Source organism: Sarcophilus harrisii, chromosome 3, assembly GCF_902635505.1.
Source record: "Sarcophilus harrisii chromosome 3, mSarHar1.11, whole genome shotgun sequence".
Classification (NCBI taxonomy): domain Eukaryota; kingdom Metazoa; phylum Chordata; class Mammalia; order Dasyuromorphia; family Dasyuridae; genus Sarcophilus; species Sarcophilus harrisii.
In genome coordinates, this window is record NC_045428.1 from 556,715,850 (window position 1) to 556,740,612 (window position 24,763).

The 24,763-nt window shown below is 46.5% G+C and overlaps 2 protein-coding genes and 1 long non-coding RNA gene across 7 annotated transcripts in view; 1 reads left to right on the forward strand and 2 right to left on the reverse strand.

The window, feature by feature from the left end:
• Window positions 1–2,889, reverse strand: part of LOC105749920 — an 18,151-nt gene extending 15,262 nt beyond the window's left edge. Inside the window, exons 1-2 of one of the 3 annotated variants that reach the window (XR_004233350.1) lie at window positions 2,805–2,889; window positions 2,212–2,352 (exon numbers count right to left, since the gene is read on the reverse strand). This is a non-coding gene — a long non-coding RNA (uncharacterized LOC105749920). Of the gene's footprint in view, window positions 1–1,054; window positions 1,181–2,211; window positions 2,353–2,804 lie in introns of those variants that run through there. The other 2 variants (XR_001120783.2, XR_004233349.1) reach the window with 2 other exon arrangements.
• Window positions 1–17,686, forward strand: part of SLC30A2 (solute carrier family 30 member 2) — an 18,068-nt gene extending 382 nt beyond the window's left edge. The window contains exons 1-8 of one of the 2 annotated variants that reach the window (XM_031962541.1): window positions 774–1,080; window positions 2,286–2,506; window positions 2,758–2,904; window positions 3,841–3,994; window positions 7,537–7,717; window positions 14,927–15,032; window positions 16,753–16,887; window positions 17,176–17,321. In XM_031962541.1, the coding sequence (XP_031818401.1) occupies window positions 1,031–1,080; window positions 2,286–2,506; window positions 2,758–2,904; window positions 3,841–3,994; window positions 7,537–7,717; window positions 14,927–15,032; window positions 16,753–16,887; window positions 17,176–17,321 (1,140 nt within the window). In that variant the 5' untranslated portion in view covers window positions 774–1,030. Of the gene's footprint in view, window positions 1–773; window positions 1,081–2,285; window positions 2,507–2,757; window positions 2,905–3,840; window positions 3,995–7,536; window positions 7,718–14,926; window positions 15,033–16,752; window positions 16,888–17,175 lie in introns of those variants that run through there. The other variant, XM_031962540.1, reaches the window with a different exon arrangement.
• Window positions 17,687–20,939: 3,253 nt separating this feature from the next.
• Window positions 20,940–24,763, reverse strand: part of EXTL1 (exostosin like glycosyltransferase 1) — a 29,035-nt gene continuing 25,211 nt past the window's right edge. Inside the window, exon 11 of one of the 2 annotated variants that reach the window (XM_023499844.2) lies at window positions 20,940–23,602. In XM_023499844.2, coding sequence (XP_023355612.1) covers window positions 23,525–23,602 — 78 coding nt within the window. In that variant the 3' untranslated portion in view covers window positions 20,940–23,524. Of the gene's footprint in view, window positions 23,696–24,763 lie in introns of both variants that reach the window. The other variant, XM_003764961.3, reaches the window with a different exon arrangement.

Genomic DNA, 24,763 nt, shown 5'->3' on the forward strand with positions numbered 1-24,763 from the left:
GTATTTAATGCCCCCGGGGAACAAGATTCTATCCTAGGAGGTGGAGGTAGCTAGGTACGGAGGGCAGAAGAGACTGTTTGCGGTAGGATTTAGGAAGGGTGGGAGCAACTGATCTAAGCAGGGAAATCCAGCTTCTGTTCTTATCTGATCCGGGTGACTTAGGCTCCTCTACCCCCCGAGTCTGAGCCTTTCGAAGAATTGCCAGTTTGAGTTCTACCAAAAAAAAAAAAAAAAAAAAAAAATCAAAACCAAAAAACAACAGCAGCAGCAACAAAAAACTCAATGTACTTTTTTGGTGGATCCATCTAGAGTAAGGGGAGGGCAGCATCCGTTGAATAGGACTTGTCTTGGGCAGGACTCGGCAGAATTGTGCCATTCCTTTCCCAGGCCTTCCTCTAGGATGTCCCAAGAGTCCTAGGGCGCGCAAACTTCCTAATCCCTCTCTTATCCCCCACCAGAGACTTTCCCTACCGCCACCCTCCAGGCACCTGGGACAACCTTCCCTAAAGCTGCGGTTCTAGCTGTCTCTCGCTCATTGCAGCTCAGTTCTCGGCTAAGTGAAGTTGGGCGACGCTCAGTCCCTTCTCCACCCGATAACTCTTCCCCCTCTGCGCGTTCCCCTCTTCCCCCCACCGCCTTTCCCCGTTGTGTCCGGGGCTGCAGGTACCGGCCCTGGAGGAGTGCACACGGCGGTCCAGGGGCGGTCAGGGCGCTCTTTGCAGCCAGTCCCCCTACACCTCACGTCCCCCACCCCACCCCACACACCACTCCTCCCCGCGGGTCTTTGCACACGACGCGCCGGCTGCAGAGGTTTCGCGAGTAGTAGCCCGCTGGGGATAAAGCGCAGCGGGCGCGGGACGCGGGAGGCAGCTGTTGAGACGCCGGGAGCGTCCTGAGCGAACTGGCCCACTCGGGATCCGGCCCGGGGGGCCAGGGGCACGCACACACGCACGCGGCGAACTTTCCCTGTGGGGCTTCTAGGGCGCACGAGCGGGGCTCCGAGGGGGCACGAGCGGGGCTCCAAGGGCGCATGGAACCCACGGAGAAGCGGTACCTGTTGGACGTCAAAACTGGAGCCCGGTAAATCAGGAGCAGAGGCGCGCCCGGGGTGGGAGGGGTGGGGGGAAGACGCGGTCTCCCCACCTCTCCTCCGGCTGCATCTCATCCTGCCCGGGCCCGCCTCTTGGACCTCAGCTGACCTACAGCCGAGGTTTTTCAGCTGGTGTCAGGTGTCACGGATTAGGGGAGATCTGCGCTGCACCATCCGCACGCGCCCCGGGTTCTTTTTCCCCCAGTGGGAGAAGCGCGGGCAGCTCATTAAGAGAGAAAGCGACCAAAAACTTCCAGAAGGACTGGGAAGAGCGAGTGGGGCGGGTTCGGAAAGAGGTTGGAGAGCGAGAACGAGAGAGCAAGAGGAAGAGAGAACGAGGAAGGGGCAGACGGTGTGGAGGGAGGGGAGAGACAGGATGTAGATGCTGCACCCTTCCCTTCACTCCCCCACCTAAGGATGAGGGGGAGGTTGTAGGAGCCCCACCCCCATCTGCACTCTGGCCTTCCCGCTTCAGTGCCTCTGTCTGCTTTGCCTTCAAGTCAGCAGATGTCTGGAGTGGGGGGTAGGGTGGGGAAAGGCGGTTGGGGGAGAACCACCCTACCCGGCAGGCCCATACCTTTCCAGGTGGGGGCGGGCAGCTGGGCGGGAGAAAGCAGCTCCCCAGAGAGCTCTGACTTTGGGGGCAGAACTCTGTTACTACTGGGGAGAAAGGGCAGGGCACTCTTACTTCCACGGTAATGGAGGAAGCCCAGCCAATTAGTCCTCCCCTGTTTTCCCCCCATGTCTCCAATCCCAGAATCCCAGAACCATAAATTTCAGCCCTGGACTAACTAACCCTTGAAAATGCAGAATGTCGGAAGAAATTTTAGATATTACCTAACAATCTCTCTGTTTTTCTGTCTCTCTCTTTCCCCCTATCTTATTTTACAAAGGAGTAAACTGAGGTCCAAGACAGGGGACTAGACTTGGTTTCACAGGACCATCTGGATCATCATCCAGATGTGTAACAGAATAGAGTGTAACAGAAACCTGAATTCTGTTTCTTTCCCTCTGTCTTGACTTCCTTCTTTGATCTAGACAATCGACCCTTAAAGTTCCTTCCACCATTGTCGATTTATGTTTCTAAGCCTCTCTCCTTCCCAGCACAAAGCCACCCTTACCTGTAGTCTCCCCACTCCATCCTTGGGCCTAACCCTTGGGATGGAAAAGGATGGAGGTCTTCTTCTCTACCCAGGTCATACTCAGGATCTCCTTGGCAGAATGGGACCAATCCAATGCCCTTGCCTGAGCCCGGGTTGGACCTGCAGGTCATTGGAATAGACTCTCAGAGCAATCAGCATTGCCATGCCCAGCAGGGCCCCAGTGACCCTTATAAATGTCAGAAGGAAAGAGCCCAGCGCCAGTTGTATGTAGCAGCCACCATCTGCTTTGTCTTCATAATCGGAGAAGTTGTGGGTAAGGAACAAAGTGGGCTTCTTGGATAGGTTTTGTCATCTGTGCTAATAATGGAAGAGAGCCATGGGGTGGGAGCAGAATAAGCCTGATGGGCAGACAGTCCATTACACTGGACTTCACCGGAGCCCCATTTTAACAGGAACTGTGTAACAAATCACTCACAAATAGCAGGAAGGGAGTTACTACTAAAGGTTCTAGGCATTCAGGCCCAACTAAGGGTCCCCTCAACCCCCACTCCTCTGGTCCTGCAGGGGGTTACCTAGCTCACAGCTTGGCCGTCATGACGGACGCGGCTCACCTGCTTACCGACTTTGCCAGCATGCTCATCAGCCTCTTCTCTCTCTGGATGTCCTCCCGGCCGGCAACCAAGACCATGAATTTTGGCTGGCATCGAGCAGGTGAAGTTCCATCATGTTGGGGCTTTAGCACTGGTTAGCCTATTCACTCCCAGGGCATTCCTGTGGGCAGAGCTTTGTGCTGAGTCCAGGGGAGACCAGGGTGGGTAGGAATGAGATCCAGAGGAAGGAAGGAATCATAGAAGCATAGAACAGTCTAGTTTGAATAAGGAGCCTTAGAACACAGACTGTAAGATCAAAGCTGGAAGTCACCTTTTAAAAAGAGGATGTTAAGAGCAGAGGCTTGTTAAGGGGGAGTGAATCACCCACAGTCAAATAGCAGACTTGACCTTTACCCTCAGGGAGTCTAATCTGACAAGGAAGATGAACTCCTCCATCAGGAAACACAGTGACCAACAAGACCAGATGAATATGTGATTAACTGTGTTTCTGCATATTTAAGGGGAAGTATCAGAGTTCAAAGCCAGGTAGGGAATTTGCTCAGAGACTTATTAACATGTCTTAGATTTGATCTCTTGGGGAGCTGCTGTTTCTCTCTTTGGCTCTAGGTATTCTTCCTCATTCAATGAATTATTTCACCAGCTCCCACGGTGGCTCAGATTTAACAAAGTATCTGTTTCTCCATCTACAAAATCATGGAGTTCCCCTTCCAGCTCCAGCATTCTGTGTTCTAATGTTCCTTATATTCATGTTCTAACATTCTAGATCCCAAAAGTCCCTTTCAACTTTGAGAGTCTATGTTCTAGTCTAAGATGAATAGTAAAGTTTGAAAGTCCCTCCTATCACTAAGAATTTGATATATCCTCTATAAGCAGTATAAGGCAATAGGGGCTTTTTTTTTTTCCTGGTGGGCAATCTCTGCCAGTAGAGCCCTGTTTTAAACTATATTGTCTTAAAGTAACCCATTCCCTACCTCTAACAAACATCTGTGGAATTGTTCATTAAATGTTAGTGTTTGGGATGGGGTTTGCTTTTCAGAGATCTTGGGAGCTCTGCTGTCCGTGCTGTCCATCTGGGTGGTGACAGGAGTCCTAGTCTACCTGGCCGTTCAGCGACTAATCTCTGGAGACTATGAGATTGAAGGAGGGGCTATGCTGATCACTTCAGGCTGTGCAGTAGCAGTGAATATCATGTAAGTCTGGGGCCTGCCACTCCACAGCCCCCCCCCCCCCCCATCCAATTAGTCATTTGGACTTGCTTCCCTGGGAAGAAGGAATGGAAGAGGGGGAACTGGATTACATATTGAAGAGATAAATTTCTCTCACTTTGTGTGCTGGATCTTTCTAGGGAAAAAATGGGCTATATATTGGATTTGCATATATTTTTTACCATGTTTAACATATATTAGATTATTTGCCATCTAGGGGAGGGCATGGGGGAAGGGGGAGAAATTGGAACACAAGGTTTTGCAAGGGTCAGTGGTGAAAAATTATCCTCGCATATGTTTTGAAAATAAAAAGCTTCATAAAAAAAATGGGCCAGCAATTCCAATGGACTTGTAATGGAGAGAGCCGTCTGTATTCAGGGGACTAAATGTGGATCACAACATAGTGTTTTCATTTTTTTGTTGTTGTTTGCTTGCTTGATTTTTTTTTCTTTCATTTTTTTCCTTTTTGATCTGATTTTTCTTGTGCAGCATGATAAATGTGGAAATATGTTTATAAGAATTGCACATGTTTAACCTAAAAAAAAAAGTGGCCAAGCTTTATCTGTGAACTCTGGACTTTCTGTCTAGTAGTGATTTTTCAGCTCCATACTCCTCTGCATCTGTCCATGAACCTTTCCATTCCTGGAAATTTCTTTCTTATAGACCCCATTCATAACTTGGGGCCACTGGACAAGTCCACCCTTTGTTAAAATACAGGGGATACATTTCAGGTAGGATTTACCTTCTCTAGGCTCCCTCCTATACTTCTAGCCAGCAGCCTTTTCACAAAGGATTGCCTGGATGAGTAGTGGTCTTAGCTCTGTGGAGAAGAGAGCATTCTATCTGAGGAGAACAGTGTATTATGATGAAAAAAGTCCAGAATCTGAAGGCAGAAGCCTGAACTTCTAATTGCCGGAGTGATTTTGGCCATGTCATTTCACTTCCCTGAGCCTCAGTTGCCTTAATTTATATAATTGAATTAGGTAGTCTTTGAGCCTCCTTTGAGTTCTAGATCTACTCTATTTTTCAGGCTATGGGACAAGAATTGATTTTTGTTAGTCCCTGGCAGATGGCATGGTTTAGAGCACTGGCCCTGAAATCAAGAGAATCTGAGTTCAAATCCAGCCTCAGACACTTACTAGTTATGTGACCTCCGCTAAATCACTTAATCCCAATTGCCTATAAAAAAGAATCTAATCCCCAATTTTAATAATAATCATAATGATAATAGCTCACATTTATTTAGAGCTTTAAGGTTTACAAAGCTCTTCATATATACCTTACTTGCTTTGATCTGGGATGCATAACACTGGTTTCATTCCTTCAACAAACATTAATACCTGCTCTTCTAAGGGAGAACATACAGCTTTCATAAGGAGTGATTCTGGTTCTCCCATAGTTAATAGAAAGCAGGCAGAAATAAAGACCAAGATTCAAAAGATCTAGATTCCAGATGCAGCTCTGCCATTAACTCAATGGTGACCTTCTCAAATAATTTCCCCCTATCTTGTCTCAGTTTCCTCTTCTGTAAAATGAGCCAGTTGGTCTAGGTAAATCTCTAGGACCTCTTCCAGATGGGTAGCCTAGGGAATCAAATGCCAGACTTGGAATTAGGAAACTGAATACAAATCCTGCCTCAGACACTTATTCAGTGGGGAATTGATGAAGACCACAATAGCACCCTGCTCCCTGGCTGTAAGAGGGCCTACCAACCTCCTTCCCACCTTGCATATCACACAGGGCATGTGTCAGGTAATCTGAGGGTAGCCTTGTAAGGGTGAACAAGATGGCGCTGGGAGGAAGGGAGTCCCACCCAAAGGAGCAACATGGCAGCTCCCAGGGGAGCTGTGCCAGACCTTAGAGGGGAATACCTTGAATATCCTTATTAGGAAAGGAATGCACACAACATATCTATGTGTAGCTTCCTGTAGAGAATCATGTACCTACTATAGGCTAGAATGTGATTGTGTAGGAAGTAGTAACTAGAAACAAGCACCAAGATGATAAAAGGACCTGCAGTCTTTGTAATAAACGGAGTCTCACACCACCCTGGCTCTCGCCCCTCATTGCCCCCATTTCAGATGTACAGATAGTGCTGGTCACATAAAGCCTGTCCCACTGGGGAGTTGGGACCGTGACCCCCTAATACCTGGGTAGTTGTGAAGATGGAAGGAGATAATCTATGGAAAGGGTTTTGTAAATATTAAAGCTCTGGATAAATGCTAGCTATTTATTATTATTCCAATTCTAAAGCTTAATGACTGATTCAATGAAAACTATGATTCAACAATTCAGTGTTGACTGAATAGCCACACGGCACTAGATGCTAAAAATACAAAGAGGAAAAAGAATATTACCTGCCCTGGAACAGGGTCTGGTTCTCTTTGTCTCTCCCTCTCCCTTTTCATCCTTTCTACTCTTTTTTCCCCCTTCTTCCTTCTCTAGTCTTTTTTCCTTCTCCCCTTCTTTTTTTTCTTCTTTTTTCCTCCCTCTCTCCTCCCTCCCTTTTCCCTTTCTCTATTCTTTTAAAAATAGATACATTTTTCTATTTTCTAACTAGTCTCCAAACACCATGCTCATCACATTCCCCAATACAGTACCCTCCTCCAAAGAGTTAAGCAATACATCCTGATTGGAACTGCTAATAAGTGTCACTTTTCACTTTTATGGTTTACTGATTTAACAGAAAGGAAGTCATGTGTCTTTTAACTTTAATGATATTATGACAACATTGCTCTTTGTAGCTGACCTGAGGTCAATTGTGTTTCAAAGCCATCTTTATTGACATTGCTGTAGCATATATATATATATATATATATATATATATATATGTGTGTGTGTGTGTGTATGTATTAGTTTTTTGACTCTTCCTTCTGCATCACTTCAATCAAGTTTTCTTATATTTTTCTGAATTATAATCCTCATCTACCAATCTAGTCTGTTGTAACTGTTCCTCAGGTGATAGAACCATATTTTGTTTGTAGTTTTTTGTTATCCAAAATAATCCTTTTCTCGCTCATTACCTCTTTTGGAGGGGGGTAGGGGTGGAATCCATCCCAGGAGAGGTATTTCTGGGTCAAAGAATAAGAACAATTCAATAATTTCACATTATTTTCTATGATGCTTAAATCAATTCACAGATCTAATGATAAAGAAAAAACACAGGCATTTTCCCTTTGCCCCTTCAAAATCCATTTTTCCTATTTTGTTTATATTCATTAGATTCTAGAATTCTTTGATTCTCGGTTCCCTGAAAGGGAAATCCCGGTGGTAGAGCAGGCGAGGGCAATGAACCTGGTATCTTCTTTGTTCTACCAAACTATTGAATTAGTTCTCCAGGTCTAATTTGATACAGGTTGTGCTTGAGAAATCATTTCTCCTGGGCTTTTGAGCCACAATCACCTCAAGTTCCCACTCTACCTTTCTCAGAGGTTTCTACAGAGTGTAGAGGTCTAAGACAATTCTGAAGATAAGGATGCTAATGCTGGTTCCCAGGGCTCTGCCTGATTCTCTCTTCTCTTTGCTAGAATGGGATTTACTCTTCACCAGTCTGACCATGGTCACGGGCACAGCCATGGACACAGCCATGGGACCAATGTGAAAAAGGAGGAGCAGAACCCCAGTGTCCGAGCAGCTTTTATCCATGTGGTTGGGGATCTGTTGCAGAGCCTTGGGGTCTTAGTGGCTGCCTATGTCCTCTACTACAAGGTAAGGTAGCCCATGATGGGAAGGGATGCCTTGTCTGAGCTGAAAATAGAAGATGGGGGTAGAAGCTCCAGCTCTACTGTTTAACTAGCTGTGAGCCTAACCAAGTTCCTTAACTTCTCTGCACTTAGTTTCCTCTTCTGTAAAATGGGCACAACAATAATTACCCTATCTTCCTCTTAGGGATATGGGCAGGCCAGGCCAAGGGAGATCACAGGCAGGGAAAGTTCTTTAAAGAGCTGTCTCTGTGAAAAGATTATTCTTCAGGAATAAAGCTTTGAGAAGAGGTGTTGACTGGATTTCCCAATATACTGCTATTTCTCAGCTCCAGAAAGTTAGAATTAAGACCCTGCCCCGAATTAAGGCACCCATTAACTTCTGGAGAGGAGTGAAAAAAAATATCATAGGTGATACACAAAATGGGCATACTATGCCCAGAGAGAGGAAAGTGACTTGTCCAAGGTCAAATGATTTTCAAATTATGAATGTACCCATAAAATACCAGGGCAAGAGAGGTCCTTACAAGCCATGTAATCCATGTCTGTAAGTTTGCAGAGTTTCAAGACTGGGAAGGATTTCACCTGTTGGTGCCTTACAAAATCCTAATCTTTCTTTAAGGCTTATTTCAGTTGCCACCTCCTTCATGAAGCCTTCTCTGTTTCTCAGTATTAAACAGCATACTGAACTTGAACAGAACAAGACCTGTATTCTAAGTATCCTGTCTTGGATACTTATTAGCTGGGCACAGTGTCTGCACTAAGTGCACAGGAGTGTGGGTGAGTCTTAGATGATATTTATAAAATGCTTTGCTGACTTTGAAGACTGTAAGTGGCAATTACTATAAATAATTTTCCTCCATTCCCCCCCCCCCCCCCCCCCCAGGTTTTCAGTCACGTCTGACTCTTCATGACCCCATCTGAGTTTTTTTGTTTGTTTTTAGCAGAGATACTGAAGTGGTTTGCTATTTTCTTCTGCAGCTTATTTTACAGATGAGGAAACTGAGGCAGACAGGGTTAGGTGATTTGTCCAGGATCACACAACTAGCTAACAGTAATAAGTGATGACCACATTAGAAGTCAGAGCAAGTTTTTCAGACTCCAGGCTCTGTGCTCTGTACCCGATGGTGCCCCCTAGCTGCCCCAAAAGAACTTGGGATCTTTTTATTCCGTGCATGACTCTCTTTTGTTTTATTTACCTGGGAATAGGGCATATTCTGTATCATCCAGTAGAAGGTAAGCGATTTGAGGGCAGGGACTCAGCACTGCGCCTTACACAGAGGAAGAATTGAATACATTGTGAGCTGAATTGAGAAAAGCAGGGGCGGAAGTGACCTATCTAAGGTCTAGTAAATAATAGAACCAGCATTTGAACCCTGATTTCCTACCTTCTAATCCAGAGGTCTTTTCCTCCCCTCCTCCCCACCCCCGTCCCATTGTTCCTGACATTTCTGTGCCAAGTAACTTTTTATTCTCCTTAAAATCACTTCCTCAGGGTATATGGCCCAAAATAGAGTCCATGTGGTATGATGATAGGTCTGCAGTTCATAACCCATCTCTGACTCAATAAATAAGTCCTAGGAAATTGCTTGAAAATTAGCAATCATTTTACGAAACACTTCTCACACAAATAAAATCAGATCTAAACAACTGGAAGAATATCAATTGCTCATGGGGAGGTTGAACTTAATAAAAATGACAATTCTGCCTAAATTGGTCTACTTGTTCAGTTCAGTGCCAGTTTTTATTGGCCAAAAAAAATATTTTATAAAGCTAGAAAAGTAGCAGTCATTTGATTCAATAAGCAGTTTTTAAAATTGTTGTATGTCAGGCACTATCTGTGGTACTGTTGATAGACAAAAATAAAACAGTCTCTGCTCTCAAGCAGCTTTCATTCTATAGGAGGGGAACAACACATGTAAGTATACACACATACACATATAACACATTATATATATGTATATATATATACATATAATGTGTGGAAGTGTATGCAATATATTATATATACATATGTGTGTGATGAATTAGTGAGAAGATGGGAGTAGAGAGGGTCTAGCAGCTGTAGGAGATCAGGAAGGTTTGGTGGTGTCCAGGGACACTTAGCTCATCAAATGCCAGAGATGAAATTAGAACTTGAATCTTCCTGACAAATCCCAATATTCTTGTTTCCTCCGCCTCCATGGCCTCCCTTTACGGCTGCAGTCTGAGAAAGTGATCTTAAGGAAACTAAGGCATATTTGGCACAGATGTGTTCATGACCTATGTGGAAGAGGGTGAAGAGCCCTGAATTAGGACTGATGGGACTTGGGTTCAAGACATGTCCACCTCTACTTTCTAATACTAATGAAGTCATGGATTCTTTAGATATTCCTATAGACACATCCCAGAGTAGAAGAAGATATGAATGGCTCCATAATTACTGTTATATGTATAAGATTGCTCTTCCAAAGTTTGGACTCATTGACTCTGGCCCTGATCAATAGTGACTGATTATGTCTGCTTATTCAAAATTCGTTCATTCATATGCTGGTTCAGTGAGGAGGGCCAGTGTTTGGGAATTGAAGTTGGGAATGAGCTCCTAATAGAACTCTGGGATCTCAAACTTGAGAGGGACCCCAGGGATCACCTTAGACAACCCACATCAGAGCTCTTACTCATATAATAGACAAGCGATTACCCATTCCCTTCTTCCAGTGATAAAGAATATTTCCTGAGGCAGCCCTTTTCATTTTGGAGAAGATCAAATTCACAGAAAGTTTCCCCTTTATCAGAAGCTGAAATCTATTTCTGTAGAACAAGGGTGAGGAACATCTGGCCTGCAAGCTAAATAAGGCCTGTGAAATCTTTTGCTAAGACAATAGCAGGCAATGGTGAGTTAAAAGCTAGGTACAATAATTTCCCACTGTTTGAATTCTATAAGTTGGTAATTTTGTACGGTTTGCAAGTGATGTTATAAACATCCAAGTGGCCCTTGGTAGAAAAAAGATTTCTTGCCTCTATTCTAGAGGTAACTCCACTCCTAACTCTCTTAGACTGCAGCTACTATGGTAGAAAGAATGCTGGTCCTAGGGTTAAGTGACCTAGATTGGCTCAGAAACTGGTTCAAATTCTACTTTAAACAGTTATTAGCTTGTAGTATGGACAATTCACTTGATTTCTTTGAATTGTAATGTCCTTACTCGATTAAGAGCATAGATTTAGAGTTGAAAGGGCCTCAGAAGCCATTTGTTCCAAATTAAATGACTCGATTATATTTGGCCTTTTAAAAAAGCACTTCACACAATGCCTGGCACATAGTAATGTTAGATAAATGCTTATACTCTTCCATTGTCTTTCCTCTTGTCCATGGTCACATAGGTAGGTGTCAAATAGCAGCAAAAAAAAAAAAAGTGGTTCTCTGACTCTGGGCTCCTCTCTGACCACTGGATCATCCTGTCATACCCCCAATATGTGGGATATGCCTGAATTCTTTCCCAGGCCTCTTTGTCTTTTCTCTCTATATGATCTTGGTGATCATATTAGCTCTTCAGGTTCAATAATCATCTCTTATGTAACTGATTCCTAGATCTATTTACCCAGCCCTAAGCTCTGGTCCTTCTAAAATGTCTAAATGGCATTTCACATTCAGAACATCTTTAGTAGAATTTGGTTATCTCTTCTGTCCCCCAAACCTCTCTCTCTTTTTTTCCTTTTCTTTTTTTCCCCTGAGGCAATTGGGGTTGTGACTTGCCCAGGGTCACACAGCTAGGAAATGTTTGTTAAGTGTCTGAGGTCAGATTTGAACTGAGGTCCTTTTGATCAGGGCTGGTGCTCTAGCTGCCCCCCCCCCGAACCCCCTTTCAATCATCCCATCCTCCTGCCAATAGTTACCCATGTCCATAGCCATGGACGCATCCTCCTTTTCAGTCAGCCCACAAAGTTAATCAGTTGCCAAATCTTGACATTTCTATCCCTTCAACATCTCTTAGATAAGTCCCTCCCACTGAAATCACACTACTATCACCCCAGTGCAGTCCCATGATAATGATTTATAACATTTAAATAGTATTTACCATGTGCCAGTCATTAAGTTAAATACCTTACAATTATAATCTTGACATTATAATTATATTACAAATAGTTACAATTATTATCACAACCACTCTGGGAGGTAATATTGCTGTAGTTGTTTAATCACGTCTGATTCTTCATGGCCCTATTTAAAGTTTTCTTGGCTGAGAACTAGCATTTTCTTCTCCAGCTCATTTTACGGATGAGAAAATTGAGGCAAAAAGGGTTAAGGGGCTTGCCCAGGGTCTGATGGCGGATTTGAACTTGGTAAGATGAGACTTTCTGACTTCAGGCCTGGTGCTATAACTACCCACAATCACACACCTGTTATCCCTGAGGAAAATGAGGCAGGTAAAGGTTGATTGATTTTACCTGTATCTCCTCACGCCTGGACTACTGAACTAGTGTCCTGATTGATCTCCTCAGGTCTCTCCCCACTCCAACCCCTTTTCTATGGTGCTGCCAAAATGGTTCCCAAGTGTAGATCTATGTCAATCTCGCTCTCTTCCCCACAATAAACTCTAGTGGCTTCCTGTTACCTCTGGTATCAAATATATAAATCCCGTTTGGTGTTTACATTATTTAACTTTTCTACCTTTTTCGCCTTCTTACCCCTTATTCCTCTCTCCAACTCTGTCATCCAATCACACTGATCCAGTCACTGTATCTTGCGCATGATGCCTCACATCCTGTCTCTCTTTACATTGGCTATCCTTTATCTCTGAAATTCCCTCAATCCTCATCTCCATCTCCTGGCTTCCTCCAAATCCCTGCTAAAATCCCTCTTACAAGAACCTTTATCAGTCCCTCCTAATACTAGAGACCCTCCAGCTTGGGGGTCTCCAGTTGGTTTTGTCCACAGTTGACTGTGCAGAGTTATTTGCACATTATTTCCTCTATTGGATGGTGAGCTTCAGGAGAGCAGGGACTGCCTTTGTCTCTTTTTAATGTTTGGTACAGTGTCTGGCACATAACCAGCGCTTAAAAAATGCTTCTTTACTTGGCTTAACTTTCCTAGTCTCCCTCCCACCAGTTCCTTGAACCTTTCCTCCTAATCGTGTCCATGAACTTTTTTTTTTAAATTTAGATAGCTGTATTTCAATATAATTTTTTTTTTTTGCTAATCCTACACGGTTTATTTTGTATATTTTAAAAAATTACTTAGAGGAGGAGTTCATAGACTCCACTATTCAACCCAAAGGGCCCCTGACACTCCCCAAAAGGCTGAATCCTTGCTCTAAGGTAACTTGGTATGTAATTTATATAGAGGTGTCCATGTTGTCTCTCCCAATAAAATGTAACTTCCTTGAGGGCGGGACCTCATTTTGTTCTTTCTTGGTATTCCCACACTTAAGTTATTGCCAGCACAAAGTAGGCACTTAATAAATGTCTCTTGATTGAGTGACTTCACCTCTGGTATCTTATTATTTCGCTGGGACCCTTGTACCAGATTTGGAGTCTATTTCCTAGTCTGCATCCTCAAAAGAATCTGGTTTCTATGTCAAAGCAAAATGAAATTTCTTCAAATGAAAGAAGGAAAGAAAGAAGCATGTGTCAAGTGCCAGTGCTTTAAAAACACGGTCTTATTTGATCTTAACAACAATCCTGAGAGGTCGCTGCTGTTATTATCCCCACTTTACAGCTGAGGAAATTGAGGCAGGTAAAGATTGGTTGGTTTACCCACAATCACACAGCTATTATCCCTATTTTACAGCTGAGGAAACTGAGGCAGGTAAAGGTTGATTGATTTTATCACACAGCCGTTATCTCCATGAGGCAGGTAAAGGTTGATTGATTTTATCACACAGCCGTTATCTCCATGAGGCAGGTAAAGGTTCAGGGACTTGCCAGGGTCACACAGCCAGTTTGAGTTTGAGACTGGATCTGAATCCCTATCTTCTTGACTCCAGGCCTCAGGCTCTATCCAAAAGAGCCTGGAAGTCTCAATCTTGGCCTAGATTAGTATCAGCTTTAACCAGACCTTACTCCAGGAAGGACCTGATTTCTTTCTCTCTTTCTTTCTCTCTTTCTTTCTCTCTTTCTTTCTCTCTTTCTTTCTCTCTTTCTCTCTCTCTTTCTTTCTTTCTTTCTTTCTTTCTTTCTTTCTTTCTTTCTTTCTTTCTTTCTCTCTTTCTCTCTTTCTCTCTTTCTCTCTTTCTCTCTTTCTCTCTCTCTCTCTCTCTCTCTCTCTCTCTCTCTCTTTGTCTCTCTCTCTCTCTTTCTTTCTTTCTCTCTCTTTCTTCTTTCTTTCTCTCTTTCCTTTTTTATTATTATAGCTTTTTATTGACAGAACATATGCACAGGTAATTTTTCAACATTGACTCTTGCAAAAACTTCTGTTCCAACTTTTCCCCTCCTTCCCTCCACCCCTTCCCCTAGATGGCAGACAGTCTTATACATGTTAAACATGTTAAAGTATATGTTAAATACAATATATGTGTACATATTTACAGAGTTCTCTTGTTGCACAAGAAAAATCGGATTTAGAAAGGTAAAAATAACCTGGGAAGAAAAACAAAAATGCTAGCAAACAACAACAGAGTGTAAATGCTATGTTGTGGTCAACACTCATTTCCCAATGTTCTTTCACTGGGTGTAGCTGGTTCTGTTCATCAAGGACCTGTTTTCTAGGCCAATTGCCATAAAAGTATTTTGACTGCCTTAAAGTGCTATAAAACTACTGGAGTATTTTTCTAATAGCTAGCTCAGCCCTGGGGTGAGGGAGATAGAACAGAGCAGGAGTGTCTTCCGGGTGACATCCTTTCCAAATGCTTGGAAACAGGTGGAGGTAGGAGGGGCCTGAGACCTTTCTCTTCTAGGCCAAAAATAGTCCTAAGCTGAGGTGAGCCGGACCTTGGGCTAGCCAGGGGGAAAGGCTCTTCAAAATAGTCCTTTTTGTCTGTCCCTTGGCCACAGGGAGGGCTGCAAGGATTGGAGCAAGTGGGGCAGATAGCCAGAATATGTATTTACAAGGCTAGTTGAAGGTGACGCCTTAGCTAGCCTCAGCTCCCCTAAAGATAAGATGCTGGCTCAGGAGCCACAAGAGCTAAGTTCAGATCTATTCTCTGTGACCCTCCATAGACTTCAGTTGCCTATCACAGGAGAAGATTGATTAGATGGCCACTGAAGTCCCTTTAAATCTATGATCTTTTTTCTCTACCAGCCCGAGTACAAGTATGTGGATCCCATCTGTACCTTCCTCTTCTCCATCTTAGTGCTGGGTACCACTCTGACCATCTTGAGGGATGTGATTCTCGTGCTGATGGAAGGTAAAGTCCTTTTCCCTAACCCGGAGAGCGGGGCCCCTTGCGTCACAACCTGAGGTCACGGGGAAGTGAGAGCAGGGAAGGAGCTGCCATGATGGCTCTGAACAAGAAGCCAGCGTCAGGGCCCATGGCCTGGTAGGAGCCCTTGTTTAAGCAGGCTGGAGACTCCCCATTCTATAAGGGGACTCATCACTCAGTCAGGTCTGGCTCTTTGTGACCCTGCAGGCCATCCCGGGCTATTATTTTCCATGGAGTTTTCTTGGCAAAGATATTGGCTTACCATTTTCTTCTCTTGTGGATTAAGGCAAATAAGTATCTGAGGACTCATTTGAACTCAGATTTTCCTGACTTCAGGCTCATTGCTATATCCTTTGAGCTACCCAGCTACCACATGGAGGCTTAGCTCGGCCACAAATTCACTTTGTGCCCTGGGTTTTGAGCCTCAGATGCCTTATCTGCACTTTGAAGAAACTGGATTTTGTGAGATAAAAAGTTTCTTCCAGCTGATAATTGTGTTAAGGTCCCTTTTAACACCTCTATGGGTCGCTTGTGTTCACCCAAAGAGGAGGGGTCTTCGGCTAAGAGCCAGGGGAGATTGGACTTCATGCCAACTTGTGCTGGTGGCCAGAGTTGGGGTGGGGGTGGAGTGCCCAGGGCCCTGGTTGGGCTGACCTTGGAGGCCCTGGCTCTGTCCTTTTTCTAATCCCCAAGCCCCAGCCCTGCTGAGTACCAGCCAGCAAGGGGAGTTCCTGGAACTGGTGTCTGCCCGCCACCCCCCCACCCTCCACTCTCACTGTGCTGTTCTCTTCCCTTCCAGAGGAAGAGTTCCTCCCTTATTCTGAGCTGGGGGAGGGTCAGGCTGGCTTCAGAAACTCCCTCCCCCGCTTTCACCTCCCCTCCTGGGAGAGAGAAGGGCAAGTGTTATAGTTCCCATTGTATAAATGGGCAGAGACCACACAGCAAGTTGGGCAAAATTCAGGGGACGAATCTGGGCGTCTCTCCCTGCCCCGTGCCCTTCCTCCCGCGTTACAGGTGACATGCCAGCCTCGCTCCCTGTCAGTGGGTCACTGACACTGAGCTGTTTTTCCAGAGATGAGAAGTGATTGCCTGTAAAGCATTTTTGTTTGAACGAAGTTAACTGACTGAAGCAATGAACGGGCAGAGGACCAAAGAGTACTTTGAACAAATGACTTCCTCCTTCTGGGCCCTGTTCACTTGTTTTCAGTTCTGTCTGACTTTTATGACCCCATTTGGAGTTTTCTTGGCAGAGATACTTGGGGAGGGTGTTGGCCATTTCCTCCTCCAGCTCATTTTACATATGCAGAAACTGAGGCAAGCAGATGGAAGGAAGGATCTGTGGCCAGATTTGAACTCTGAATCTTCCTGAGTCCTTACTGACAAACTACCCGCTTCCAGACCCAGGTGCCCCTAGATTCTGCATACTTGACATGGTGGAAGGAGAGCCCCAGGGACTCAGAGACAATCCATGTGCCCTAGTCTGGAAGCAGCCTTGAGCCCTGGCCCCAGGCATGTTGTGCTTTAACCACTGGACCCTCCTTCCTAGTCACCCAGACATGGACCCTCTCCCAGATGGCCCAGTGGGAAGTGAATTCTCAGACCTGTCAGGTCCTCCTCTCTTGAATCATGCTCCCCTTTCCAGAAGGCTGGGGTGGGATAGGAGAGAAATAAGTCTTTTCTCCACCTCTTTGCCCTATGTCCTCAGCAACCCCCAAGGGAGTGGATTTCACTGCCGTCCGAGACCTGCTGCTCTCCGTGGAAGGAGTGGCCAGCCTACACAGCCTGCACATCTGGGCTCTGACGGTAGCCCAGCCGGTGCTCTCCGTCCACATCGCCATTGGTGAGAAGCCACCTTAGCGAGAAATGGGACTTTTCATCCTGTAACCCGGGTAGGGGTGAGGGGAAACGGGCATGGCATGGCTGTAGGGACAGAGTCTGGGGTCCAGCTGAGTAGTCCTGGAGGTGGAGGCAGGGCTCGAGCTGGGGGCTGGGGGCCGTGGCTAGAAAGGGGCACAGTGGGGGTGGGAGTTCAGATGAAAGGATAGCTCCCTCACTAATGTGAGGCCTTGGGGGTAGGGATGGTATTAAAGGCTAGTAAATGACCCATCTTCTCTCCATGGCTCCGTAGCCCAGGAGGCAGATGCCCAGGCTGTGCTGAAGGAGGCCAGGTCCCGGCTGCAGGGGATGTTCCATTTCCACACCACCACCATCCAGATAGAGGATTATTCGGAGGATATGAGAGACTGCCAGGAGTGCCAAGGCCCCTCTGACTGAGCTCCTCCCTCCCCTGAGCTGCTGCTGCCCGTCCCTGGGACTCAGTGATGAGAAGTGTGTGGGACTGGGGATGGGGAGGAGGAGGGGAACATGTCTTGTGCTTTTTCAGACCTCCCAGGGTCCCCCATCAAGACTTGGCCCACTCCCACCTTCCCACCTTCCCTTTTTATATATAAATTCACCATCCTGGACCCCTTTTTGGGCCTTTGGACCATATTGGATTGATTGTCCAAGCTGAGCCAACCCAGCTCCTCCCTCAGGACCCCCTCTGCCAACAGTGCTCCCAGTTGGCTCCCCTTGGCTCACTCTAAGTACCGGCGTGGGACTCTGGTTAATTTATAATATATGATGACTTCTTTCTTCCACCCATGATGCTTCAGATTCTTCATGTTGCCAAGTAGGGCAGGGTGAATATACCTGGGCCCCATATATGTGCTGATGACCCTGTGACCGAGACGGGCTGCAGATCTGTTTGTGCCCCCAGACTGGCATGAGGGGGAGGGTCCCTTCTCTTCTCTCAGGTGGAAGGAATTAGTCAGATGTTCCTAGAATAGAGCTGAGGCTCTGTACTAACAGTCTGACTTGGCTGTTAGGGCTGAGGCTGAAGTGAGGAAAGGGGAGGGGAGGGAAGGAGCTTGCCCCCAGCTTCTCTCACCCACCTGCTGCCGAGTCCCAGGGGTATCTCATAATTTTCTGTCTGAAGCCATTCCTGTCATGATTTTCCTCAATTTCTTGTTTTTTCCTTTTCTTTATTTCACTTTCAATGGGGAATGATGAACTTGGGCAATCCACCCATCCACAGAACCTGGAGGGACAGCCAAAGAAGCTTATTTAGGTCCGAGCCTTCAGATTTTTGAGCCTCTGAGGGCAGCTCAAGGAGCCTTCCTGTGCCTCAGTTTCCCCAGCTGTAGACCTATTCATTGAATTAGACTTTTAGAACTGAAGACCACCTAAGAGACTAAGTAATCCAACCCTTTCACCTGACAGGAAGCCCAGAGCTCAGAAGAGACACTCTCAGAGTCACCCATATATGTGAGTTGTAAGGCCCTCAGGGGCCATCTGGTCCAGACCCAGTTACAGGCAGGGGAGCCACAGGCCAGAGCAGGGACCTGCCCAGAACACATAAGCTGCCTCCAGGGGCAGAACTGGGGCTCCGACTGAGGCCATTTCTGGGCACTTCTTTTGGTGAGGGGGGGGGTCACTTCTGAGAAGGGAAGTCTCCTGGGGTTTTCCTCCTTCCTCCCTTTCTGCACACTTCCCTCTTTAGGAAAGTATGCAGGTGGCCCTGAATAGCGCACCAGGCCTCCCCCCCCTCCCCCAGTCACTAAACTTCCCCCGCCCCTCCTTGGACAGGTCATCTAACCTCTGCCTCAGGGAACTCATCTGTAAAGTAGGATAATAATGGCACCTCCTTCCCAGGGTTATTTGTAAGGATCAAGGGAGATGTATTTCTAAAGTATTTTGTGAACCTTGAAATGCTAGTCATTAAGGGCAGCTAAGTAGCACAGCAGATAGAGAGCTCTAGGCCTGGGTTAGGAAGACCTGATTTCAAATTCAACCTCAGATGATTCCTAACCTGGGTGACTCTGGGAAAGTCCCTTTACCTTGTTTGCCTTGGTTTCCTCATCTGTAAAATGAGTCAGAGCAGGAAATGACAAACCGCTCCAGTATTTTTGCCAAGAAAAACCCAATGGGGTCATAAAGAATAGGCTATAACTAGAACGACTGAATAACAAATTATTATTATTAATTAACCTTAGTATTTGTGTCAATAACTAGGAAGTCCCCCTTGACAACAGCCCCAGTGGAGTGGTCCTAGAGTGAAGAACAGTTGAGGGGGACCCAGCCTAGGACCAGAGCATTTTTCAGGGCTCTGACTCCTAGGCTAATGTTCTTTACACACAATTGGCATCAAGGAAGCGTTTTAAATTTTGCAAAGCACCTTCCTTACATTATCTCATTGTAGCCAAAGAGCATCTCTCCATTTTACAGATGAGAAAACTGAGACTCAGGGAAGTTGTGATTTGCTCACAGTCACATGGCTGGTCTCCAAAGTGGGCTTTGAACCCACGTTTTTGGAACTTCTTGTCTAATGCTGCAAGCCCATGCAACACGTGCCCTCCAAAAAAACCCCCACAAAACCCCCCAAATCAAAGCATGGAGGCTCCCAGGCTTTGGAGCCGCCCAAGCCAGACCCTCCCCCAGCAGTACCACTGTCCTGTGTGGTCAGTTGTTGTCCACAGACATCGGCCAAGGAGAACTCTGTAAACAGTCCCAGAGCATTTCATAAACAAGGCATGGGATCAAGCTTGCGGTGGGACACAGACCCAGCTCCTGCAGGCCCACCCCGAGGGACTGTGTGCCCGCTCGCCCCTGCCAGGAGAACTCTACCTCCCCAGAGGGAGGGCAAGGCCTGGGGCACCCGAGACCCGTCCAGTCCTGGAGGGGAGAGTGTCCAGAAGCTCAGCCGGCCCAGCTCTTCCAACAGCTCTGCCCAGGATGTGGCCCAACCCTTTTACAGCCACCATTGCCTTCCTTTGGAGACTTTGGGGTCAGCTGCATCACTCCTGCCAGGCCCAAGTCAAGGAAGTCGAGCGTAAATCCGGCTTCGGACACTGCTGTTTGCCTCAGTTTCCCCAGTTGTGAAAGGGGAGGGTAATAATGGCCCTTACTCTCAGGATTGTCATGAGGGTCAGCTGTTATTTGTGGAGGGCTTGGCACTTGGGAGTACGGTTATAATTTGATTTTTTAAGGTCGCATGGGAAGGTGGGTAAGGTTGGTGTCCAGACTCAGGATATCAGGCCCTGAATGTGGTGTTCTCCCCACCGTGCCATGCTCCCGACAGCCATGGAGCAGGGAAAGCACAGAGAGGGAGATCAACCCTTGTGTTCTGGGCCAACTGGGGCCACCTGCCAGGCGGCTCTCGTGCTAGATTCTATTTCAGTGTGGACATGTGATGTCCCTAAAGTGGCCATAGGACACTAGCCCCTGTTGTTCTAGAACACGTAATGGTTTGTGAGCCCAAAGTGGATAGAGCTCTAGGCCCGGAGTCAAAGGCCTGAATCCAAAGCTGGCCATAGGAGGGGCTTAAAGTCACTTAAACTTGGTTGCCTCAGTTTCCTCATCTGCAAAATGAACTGGAGAAGGAAATGGCCAGACTGTTCCAGTGTCTCTGCCAAGAAAACCCCAGATGGAGTCAGGAAGCAGGCTGAGAAACGATAAATCCAGATATGTTATACAGGTTCTTGGTATGATGGTGGAAGGAAGCAGGGCAGGAAATTGTAGTTTGGAGGAGCCTAACTCTGGAGAGCTTTCTATCACACTCTAGCCTTGTGACCTTGACCAAGACACTTATTTTGCTGAGGCAGTTGGGGTTAAGACTTGCCCAGGGTCACCCAGCTGGGAAGTGTTAAAGACACTTATTTCTAAACCTTAGTTTCCTTACTCATAAAGTAAAAGGCTGGGAATGAATAATGTCCAAGAACCCTTCTAGGCTGATCTTTCATTTAGGTAACTACTAACATTGTTACTACAGCCACAATCACCTGTACCACTAGTACCACCACAGTTACTGTTACTACTACTATTGCTGCTCATCCTATTGTTATTATTGTTACTATTAAATTGAGCCTTGGAACTACCCTCGGTGGTAGATATTATTATTGTCCCATTTTATACATGAGGAAACTGAGGCAGGGATTAAAACATTTATTCAGGGACACATAGCTAATGTGTCCAAAGCCAGATTTGAATTTGTTTTCCCAACTCCAGGTCTAGCTCTCCATCACTTTTCCCTAGCTGCCTCTAGATAAAAGCCAATGTTTAGAAAGCGGTTTGCAAGATGCTTTATATATATAATTTCATGTGATCATCATAACAGTGCTCTGTGAGATAGACATTATTATTATTTACTCCATTTTACAGATGAGGAAATAGGCTGAGTGACTTTCCCAGCGTGGCAGAGGCAGGATTCGAATTCAGATCTTGAAGCTTCTCTGCCCTGTAATGTTCTACCTCTGCTTCTATCCCCCTGTTCCCTCTCGCTGGCCAGGTGCTTTTTGCCCAAAGTGGTCCTGTAGAATTGCCAAGTAAACCTTTTCCTGGGTTACACTCGCCAGCTCAGAATTGTCCTTGACTTTCATCCAGGCTACCTGAGCCAGAGCTCTCGAGCTTGGGACCTTTTTCTGGGTGGGGGGAGGGATTCCTGCCTGAGTGTCCCCAGCGGCTGCTAACTCCCCCGCTCTGGGGAGAGACACCAGTCATCCTGTCCCAAGTGAATCAGGAGGCAGCTGAGGGGACAGCGCGTTCTTCTAGAGTGGGTCATGGGGGTTTCCAAAGCCCCGATTCCATCCAAACACCTGGTGCCCTGGGCTTTGAGAAAGGGCTGCTCTCTTCCTCCGTTTCCCCCCCAGCACCCCCAGAGGACTGGCCAGGCTTGCCCCCCTGCAACCCCCTCCTCTGAGTTCTTGGGCTTCTGGTAGCAAGTGCAGCTGCTAGAGGCAGATATTTATAGCTGGGCAAGAAGAGGCAGAGCCTGGATTTCCAAAGCGACTGCAGCAGCCCCACCCCTGCTGTGATGAGGTGTCCCAGGATGTGAAATTCGAGGAGGAAGTTTAAACTCATCCCTCCCTGGACTAGGTCAAGGCTAGACCGAATAGGCCGGGGCTCAGGCCTTGGGGACCAGCAGCTGATTGGGGTCAGGGAGACATTAATCGGACGCCGATGGCTGACCCAAACAAGAGCGTCCTTCTAGCTCGCTTAAATGTCACCAGACAGGAAGATGGGAGTCCTGAACGGGAAGACTTCTGTGGCTCCTTTATGAGATCACTTTTAGCATCTTAGGATCTAGAACTGTTTAGGACTCAGAGACACATGAGTCTGTCTTCCCTCTGCACTCCCCTTCCCCACTCGTGTTTAACAGATGAGGAAATGTAAGCCCAGGAAGTAAAGGGTTGTGTCTTGGAGGCAATTAGTGGGTCTGAATTCGAATCCACTTCTTCTGACTTTGCTACCTCTCTCCTTCCCTGGACTCAGTTTCCTCATAAATTAAAATGAGAGGATTGAGTCAGATGATCCAAAGTTTTTCCCAGATCTGGGGGAGAGCAGGTCTGTAATAGAAGAAATAGGAAGGTCTTCAGCTATAGGTCGAAGTCACTACACCTCTCGAAGCTTCAGGTTCTACCATGCAAAATGGGAGAATTCACCCACTATCTGCCTTAGAGTCGTAAGGGAAGGGTTTTGCAAACTGGAGACAGGAATGCCGAGTGGTCACCATCAAGGCAAATGGGACTTTGCCTCAGAGTGACCATTTTCCCACAATCTGCTTCATAATACTCCAATGGCATGGGGTGCAAAGGTTCTCAACAACCATCTCTAAGGAGCCCCCCCGCCCAGGGCTCATCTCCCAAAGAGACCAAGACCCCATTGGGGCTGTCCTCAGTGCTTCTGGGTATTCCCTCCATACCTACCTCCATCTCTCTCTCGCTCTCTCTCTGTCTCTCTCTCTCTCACCCATATACACATCCCCACACCCCTCTGAATTTGCCCCAGGAAGTTTGAGCATATAAATAATACAGACTGAGTTTCTTAAGGGGCACCCTGATACTCTCTGGCCCGGGCAGACTGCTCGTGTGTCCCGAATCCTCTCCCAGCTCTGATTTAGCTGGTCCCATTCCTGGTGGGGAAGGGGGGAAAACCCCACCCTCCTGATTGTCTCCCACTCCAGCTATCCCAACTAAACCAGGAGCCCGGGCCACAGAAAGAGGCTGTTCACAGCTGGCTTGGTGCTGCCCTCTAATGGTTCCAGGAAGGACTGTAGGGAGGGTGTTAGCCTGGGGAGCTCCTGCTCCGATGAGGGTCCTCTGAGCCAGAGATCAGCCTCTGTGAGCCGGGTATCGGCGCAGGAGACCCTGGGAGTCTCCCCAAGCAAGGGTCAGGTGTCTCTGGAGCTGGGAGCTCAGCCGGCACAGGCTAAACAATATAAGCAGCTGTCCTGGAAGCACAAAGGTCTTAAATCGTTTCTAGTCCGCCCCCCTTATTTTATTTTCCTGTCCAGAAACGGACCCAGAGAGGGTCAGCGATTTGCCCGGCAGCAAGCAGAAGAGGAATAGCTTTAAACGCCAGCGTCTCATCCATACCATGACCTTGGCAGCCCTGTCAGAAGCGGCCGGTTTTCCACCCTGCTTTGGGTGCTGTCCCAGGTCCTAAAGCCGCTCCAACTGTCGGTACTTCTTCCGGAGCACAGACACCTGGTCTTTGAAGAGCACGGGGTCCAGGCGGAGCTGTGAATGCACCAGAGGCATGTGGCCAAACCAGGAGGCAAACCTGTTGACGCAGCCCCTGGATCGCTGCTCAGCTTGGGGACTCTGGAACGACTAGGGAAAGGGCAGGGTTAAAACACAATAATGGGGTCCCTGTCTCCCACACTTTCCTCCCAACCAACCCTTTAACAGAAGGGATTTCTACTGAATATCAAACTTTTCTTGGAAAAAGGTAGACAGGTGGCAGGGGGTAGAGATGTCTTCCTGAGGGGGGGCCGTTTAAACAGAATCACACAATTTCATAGTTGGAAGAGATCTCTAGTCCAACTCTCATCAAAAAAGTGAAGGTTTACCATAACATGCAGGACAAGGGGTCTCCTAGCTCTGTCTGAAACCCCTGCCTCCCACGGGGGGGATTCTACTCCCATCCATAGGCAGCCCATTTCCCCTATGGGTAGCTCTCATCATTAGAAAGTTTAATTTGATTAATTAACTTAATTTAATAAGTTTATGACTTTCCCCCATTGTATTGTTCTTGGGCCTTCCCAGTTTGTCTGGGAACTGAACATAATACTCCAGGAGTGGCCAATCATTGTGGGATGCAGTTGGACTATCCATTTTTTGGTCTTCTCTTAATGCAGCTCAATGACATGTGGAGCCAGAAGACCCGGGATCGAATTGCTTGTGTGGCCTTGGCAAGTCACTTAATCGAGCCTCTGTATAATTAATTAATTTAATTAAAATTATCCCTAGCTATATAATTAGTGACTTTCACTATTTGACCTACAAATCTATGCTCTTACAATCTTGCCCCTGGCTCACATGGAGTTTATGGATTACCAAAATCCAACAGTCTCCTTTAACCATGTCTCCCTCCATTCTGTACTTGGGAAATTGATTTTTTTGGAGCCTCATAAGCCTTTCCATGTATTGTTATTACACTTCATCTAATTAAATTCAAGCTAATACTCTAACCTGAATGGTATCATCTAGTGCTTTAGCTAGCCATCCAGCTTTGTGTCACCCCTAAATTTAGTAAACATACCAAGTCATTGATTAAAATGTTATCAGAGCAAAAGGCTGATTCACACATATTCCAGTGCCTAGAAACAGGAGATAATCTTCCCAAGTCCAGAGAATTCTGGTGAAGCAAGACCCCCAGCTGCCCCTCCTGTACAGCTT